The sequence below is a fragment of the Cyanistes caeruleus genome, chromosome 3, assembly GCF_971803275.1.
Source record: "Cyanistes caeruleus chromosome 3, bCyaCae1.hap1.1, whole genome shotgun sequence".
NCBI classification, from domain to species: Eukaryota; Metazoa; Chordata; class Aves; order Passeriformes; family Paridae; genus Cyanistes; species Cyanistes caeruleus.
In genome coordinates this window covers 2,446,890-2,453,523 of record NC_141703.1, presented here as the reverse complement: position 1 = coordinate 2,453,523, position 6,634 = coordinate 2,446,890, and the positions used below count along the sequence as shown (strand labels likewise).

At 42.1% G+C, this 6,634-nt stretch overlaps 1 protein-coding gene across 4 annotated transcripts in view; it reads right to left on the bottom strand.

Annotated features, from left to right (window-relative positions):
* Window positions 1-2,162: 2,162 nt before the first annotated feature.
* DOP1B (DOP1 leucine zipper like protein B) overlaps window positions 2,163-6,634 on the bottom strand; it is a 41,129-nt gene continuing 36,657 nt past the window's right edge. For all 4 annotated transcript variants that reach the window (XM_086883940.1, XM_086883937.1, XM_086883939.1 and 1 more), the window contains exons 35-37: window positions 5,686-5,835; window positions 5,160-5,289; window positions 2,163-4,870 (exon numbers count right to left, since the gene is read on the bottom strand). In XM_086883940.1, the coding sequence (XP_086740066.1) occupies window positions 4,613-4,870; window positions 5,160-5,289; window positions 5,686-5,835 (538 nt within the window). In that variant the 3' untranslated portion in view covers window positions 2,163-4,612. The remainder of the gene's footprint in view (window positions 4,871-5,159; window positions 5,290-5,685; window positions 5,836-6,634) is intronic.

Below are 6,634 nucleotides of genomic sequence, written 5' to 3'. Positions count from 1 at the left end.
CCTGCCTTGCCCCAACCCCACAGGCCACATCCACGGGACATTCACAAGAGGGACACCTCAGGGGGTGTCAGAACCCATCAAAGACCCCCCAAAGTGCCCCTCAGAGTCATTCCTGAAGCCTTGCACGGGATCCAACAGATCTGGAGTCTGCTGCAAGAGACAGCCCTGGACATTCCCACCTGGCCCGAGCTATAATAACCCATGGGATTCTGTGCTTCTGTGGGACCATCACCACCAAGAGCAGCTGGAGAGGATCAGCAGAACATGGTTGGGATCTCTGGACTGGTGGTATTTCTTTATTCCATCCCTGTCGCTCTCTTGCTGTCCTTTCCCCACCACCTATTCTCCATCTCTTTATTTTCTCTCATATTTACTGTCAAATAAAACCCATCCTATTCCACTGGCATATGGTCTTGTTTGCACCTTGATTCAGGCAGAGGCATTTTTATAACTTTAATAACTGGATCCTGACAGAGCCTAAAGGTCTTTTCCCACCTTGGTGATTCTGGGATTCTCTTCTTTGACCCCAATGAATCAAGGGTCTAAAAGAATGAAAGGGTTAAGAGCCTAGCTAGGGGAGAGAAGCAATATATATAATGATGAAGGATTTAGAAGAGTTAATTATTAGCAGGTGGAGCTAGTGAGAGCTAAGACAATAAATCATTTGCTTGACTTTGTTGTGTCAGGATGGGAGGATGAGGTATTGTCAAGATGAAGAAACCGTGACCAAAAGCAGCCAGAAGCAGGGTGGGGAGTGTGGGCTGTGACCAGAGAGCCTCCCAGCAGGACAAAGATAAAACATTTAACGTGAGGAAGACATTCCTGACTTCATCTTAGGAGACTACCAACCCATTTTGAAACCCACCAACCCATCTGGAGGAAGGAATTGCATGTAGATGGAAAGATTTTAAACTCATTTTAACGCAAAGTGGGGTAGATGGGGTTAGATAATGCACATGTATAGATGTATTGAATAATTCTATGAATATGTAAGATTTTTGTGGATAAAAAGAGGGCAAGAGCCCCATGGATTTTGCACGTGCCTGTGGGAGATTACTTCCAGTGTTGTAATTAACGTATCACTTTGTAACTTTAATTAGTTGGAGAGTCTTTGTCCACGCATCACCAGCAGCCAAGGCTGGCTCCTGGGGAGAGCAGGATGACCCTGGAGGAGCATCTGGGAGTTTTGTCTGGCACTCCCTGATCTCATCCCTGTGCCAGAACAAGGACGTTTGTCCCAGAAATTGCTGCCCCAGCTCCTGCTGGCCCCTTCCCCAGCCACATCCTGTTCCTTCTCACAGTATCCTCACCAGCAGCCCTCGGGTGGCTCCACAGCCAGCGGTGTTTGGCACATCCACAATCCCTCACACGGCGTTCCAGGGGAGGCCCTGGATACAGGGAAGGGTGAAATGTGAGCAGCAGCTTTCCCACAGTCCTTTAAACCCCACTCCTCCAGCCTCAGCTGTTAAAGCTCGTGGCACAGGAGTTTTCTTCCCTCTGCATTAAAGGCAGCACTTCCAGGGCATTCCCTTGGATATGTGAAAACGTTCAGGCTGGAGTCGTGCAGCAGCAGCAGCTCCTGATTTCCTGGGAAGCCTCTCCCTGCATCCAGGGTCAACCCATGATCTCTCCAGCAGCAGCTGCCTCCACATGCTCCATGATGTTCCATCTTCCAGACACAACTCCCCAAAGCTTGTCCCAAGCAGGGACAGGGATCTCAGTGTGGGAATTCCAGGGGTGTAAAACCAGGGATACAGGAAGTGGAGCAGCAGGGCCGTGGGATGAGAGGGGAAGAGAGGCAGCAGCAAGCACAGCCTCTCCCAAGGCAGGGGCCAGCAGTGATCACATCACAGCCCTCATCCTGAAATGGGATTTTTCAGCAGGAATGTCCCCAAGGAAAGGGAGCTCAGGCCTTGGCAGGGGCTGCCCAGGGAGCTTTGCAGTGCCCATCCCTGCAGGTGCCCAAGGAAGGGCTGGACGTGGCACTCAGGGCTCTGGGCTGGGGACAAGGTGGGCATAGGGCACAGCTGGGACCTGATGACCTTGGAGATTTTTTCCAACCTCAATTACTCCATGATTGAGTTTGGGAACTTCTCCAGAGTCAGATAAAAATTAAAGTTGGTGAGTGAGCAGTGTAGGCAGGTTGAAAAATAAGAACTGCATTTGAAAAGGCATTGCAAAATAACATTTAATATTATTAGAAGAATTACATTCATGTACGGTATGGGATACACAACCATCACTTAATGCTCTACACTTCAAGTCCTGCTGCTCTTCAGCAGTTTACCTCCTGATTTTTTCTTTCAGGAAAACGAAATCCTTTGGAATATTTCCAAGCCTGTCTCTTTGCACTGTGGCTCTGCTGTATGGGAGCTGAAGTATCCAAAAGATAAAGCTGAGCTTGGTTAGACTGAAAAGCAAAAACACAGCAAAGCAAAAGCATTTCCTCTCCTGGAAAAGGAGAGAAAGTCTGGAATTCCAGGCAAAAACATTTCCAGATTCATGGGCAGTGAGGTTGTTCTGCTTTGGCAGGAGCAGCTTAGAGCAGGACAGCCCTGCTGTGCTTCCTTGGTGGATTCAGCAGTAGGAGCATAAGGAGAATACAACCACAGTTAGTCCCACATGGAAAAGTAATAAAGTTATGGAAGAAAGGAATAAAATATTCCCCTTTGGGCCCATGGACCTGTGCCCCTCCACCTCTCAAGCAGGACTTTTAGTTAAAGCCCTTTCTTCCTTTTTCACATTCTTTATAATTACAAAAGGTCTGCTTGGATATTAAACATTAAAGAACTTTTTCTTTTGAAGTGGAAGGATTCTGCAAGTCCCTTAAATGTTTGAGGCCACTGAAAGCAGCTTAATGGCAAAAAGTTGTCTTAGATTTTAGCAGCCATTTGATAGAATCATGGAATAACAGAATCCTGGGATGGTTTGGGTTGGAAAGGACCTTAAATCCCACCCAATCCCAGCCCTGCCATGGCAGGGACACCTCCCACTGTCCCAGCTGCTCCCAATGTCCAGCCTGGCCTTGGGCACTGCCAGGGATCCAGGGGCAGCCCCAGCTGCTCTGGCAATTCCATCCCAGCCCCTGCCCACCCTGCCAGGGAACAATTCCTGCCCAAGATCCCATCAAATCCTACTCTCCTTTATCAGCATTTTAAGGGAAATATCCAAGTATGGAATTCAACCAGCAGGAAACTGAAAATAAAAGTACCAAACCATCCTGAGTGTTCAGCTTATCCATAAAAATTATTGAAGATAGGTAGGAAATGAACACCAACATTTTAAAAGTGGCCTGCTCCAATATTCAAGTAACACTTTCAAAGGGTAACTTTTCACTTGTGCTCATTCCAACAGCATTAGAGACCATTAATAAATTATATTAATAGAAATAATTCACATTCTCAATGACCACACCTCAGCCCACCACTTTCCTCCACTGTGAAAATGCAGAGGATTTAAAGAAGTTTAGCACAATCCTATTGTATTATTTTTTTGCAGTATTCCAGTAGGAGAGGAAAGGATGTTCCATTATTTTAATTTATAAACCCAAGATGAAAAATCTCATCCATCTGTACCTAAAACCCACTGCAGAAAAGCCTCCTGTGTTTGTTATGGGAGCTTGAGAGAAAGAAACCCCTCACTCCCAACCAAACATTTCCCATTTTAATTTTCCCTTTTTAATTTAGAAAAAGCACTGGGATGATCTCCCTACCTCTCTCACCATCCAGGAATGACCAAATACATTCTTTTGTACAAAAAAATGTTCTTAAAAAAAAAAAAAAAGAAGAATATTATTTTCATTTTAGTTAAGCAGTTTCTATTTTTACAGCATTATCTTCATTTAGTTGCATTTCAGAAGCTGCAGCCACCTGAGTCACTGAAAGAATGCAAGTTTTTAATTTAAAAAATAGGAATTTAAATATTTTAATCGATTAATTAAAATCAAACCCCGCTCAAGTAATGCTAATTACAAAATGTTCCTACACAGGTTTGTGTTTTATGCACACTTCTGATTCATTAGGAATTGCTAAGCCTGAAGATTCTGTTCTAGCACAGAGCTGAAATTACAGCCAGGGCAAAGCTGCAGCTCTTTGCACGATGCTGAGACTTAGGAAATCCACCTGTGAGGAATTTGGGGGATTTGTTCAGAATTTGATCAATTTAGGCCAAATTAAAGGGCTTTCACCTCAGGAAACGACTCACTGCAAACTGATTGTACACTGACATGCAATATTGGATTTTCCTTCAACTTTCCTTCAGGACACAGCTCCAAAATCACTTTCAAGTACTGGAGAAGTCCCAGAGCAGTTGCTGCTTCCACCAAGTCCAAAATATTCTTCCCTTATTTACAAAATGTCTTTAATCCTTCCCACGGAAAACAAATAAAACATAGGAACTCAGAGAAATTCCCACCAAACTGCCCTTTTTTCCCACCACAGGAACTGGACATTCCTGCTTTTTACCACCAGCTCCTGAATAATTTGAAGAGCACTCTGCAACAGCAAGGAGAAATCCCAAAATGTAGCTGGAAATCTTGGGGGGAAAAGAAGGAATTTCAGCCAGGCTTTCCCTGTGTTTGCTGTTGATCCAGCAGGAGCGTCCCAGGTGAGGTTCAGCTTTCCATATTTTCCAGGAAATCCCATTCCACGCTGTCCTCCAGCTGCTGCAGGATCCTGATGCTGTTGCTGCTGAGAGAATCCATGGAAGCAGCTGCAGAGGGCTGGGAATTTTGGGAGTCAGTGCCACGGGCTGTGAATGCCCAGCACAGAGTCTGGAAGAAAGGCATCAGCTGGGTGATGCTGGACACAGAGTGCAGCGTCAGCAGGGGGAATTTGGGATTCCTGGGAATTCCCTCGGGGTGCTTTGGCTCCTGAAAGTTAAAAAAAAAAAAAAAAAGGCTGGGATTTACTAAAGGTAAAGGTTGGAAAGGACCTTAAAGATCATCCAGCTCATCCATGAGCTCTTCCACTGTCCCAGGCTGCTCCAAGCCCTGTCCAACCTGGCTTTGGACATTCCCAGGATCCAGAGGCAGCCACAGCTGCTCTGGGCAGCCTTTTCCTCTTCCTCACAGGGAGTATCTAAAAATCCCTTGAGTAACTTAAAATCTTGTGTTTGGAAAAGTAGATTAATGGATTAAAGAAAAATAAAAGTTTTTTTACCCCATATTTCATCTTGAGCAGATCCATGATCCTCACGATGTGTGGTTGGCATTCCTGGTGGTTTTCCACCAGGTGAGAGGTGGCAGGAGATGATTCTGTGTCCACCTCTGGCACAAAGGCCCATTTGTACCTGGAATAAATGGATTGATTCCTCAAAAAGATGGAAATCCTTTGTTTGGATCATGCCTAGTTCAGTGCAGCACTGGTTGTTTCTATAAAAATCTGTCATAAATGTTCTCTTTTGCTATTATTTGTCAATATTTAAATACAACTAGCTCCAAAACATTCCCAAGTGTGTGCAGATGGAAAACAATCCCCACCTTTCTCCTCTCCCAATTTTCCAAGTTAAGGAATCCCTTGAAGAGGATGCTGAAATCCTCCTACAGCAAGACCAAATAATTCCTCCAAATCCCATTTATCTGAATATCACCACTCCTGAAAGGAACTGACGAAAGGCAAAATGCAAACTTGAGGAAAGCAGAATTCTTTTCAAGGATAAGGGAACAAGAGGAGAAGAGGGACTCACATTTGGAAGAGCTGCATCCTGTCAGGGGGGAAGGAAAGAGCAGTGTCCAGGAATTTGCAGGCTGCCAGGTACAGGCACAGCTCGCTGGGCTGGATCTCTGCCCCACTGCCATCCCCAGAGCCTTTGGCTTTGCTGATTTTGCTGTTGTTCCTGTGTTTAAATTAAAAAAAAAAGCCCCATTTATTTAATTTTTTTAAAAAAAATATTTAAGTAATTAAAAATAAAAGTTATTAAAAATAATTTAAATTTAACAATAAATAATATTTAGTTTAATAATAAATAATATTTTTTTTTAAAAGTCCCCCAGTCTCTAATCCACCCAAAGTTTTTCAGTCAGCACAAGAGGAACCCTGACATTTACACAAAGGAACTCTTGTATCAGTGTTTTCATTTTGTTTTAGGAAGGAGCAAAATAATCTAAAATACACCCAAAAATGGCACCACGTTAAAATATTCAATTGCCAACTTAGCATTTAATTTTATTTTTGTACACAACTAATAATGAATAATATTTTTAAGCATATCACCACTGCTGGAAAAAATGCTAAGTTATGATTTATTAGTACTTTAAATTTTAAATAACTAAATTATGATTTATTAGTATTTTATATTATAAATTATATTAATTTATATTAATATTTAAGTATATTTAAATATATATTTCTATATTTTATATTATTTATATTTAATTATATTAATTATATTAATCATATTTATGCTAATATATTAATATATTATGTTAATATATTATTTTTATATTTATTTACATTATTAGTATTTATATTCTTTATAATTTATATTATAAATTATAAATTATATTTTATTAGTATTTTATAGAAATATAAAAGTGCAATAGCACTGTTGGCTCCTCCATATCCCAGAGAAACAATTAATTAATTTCAAGGAAATCTCTCAAACTCTCCTCCCTATCCCAGAGAGTTAATTAAAT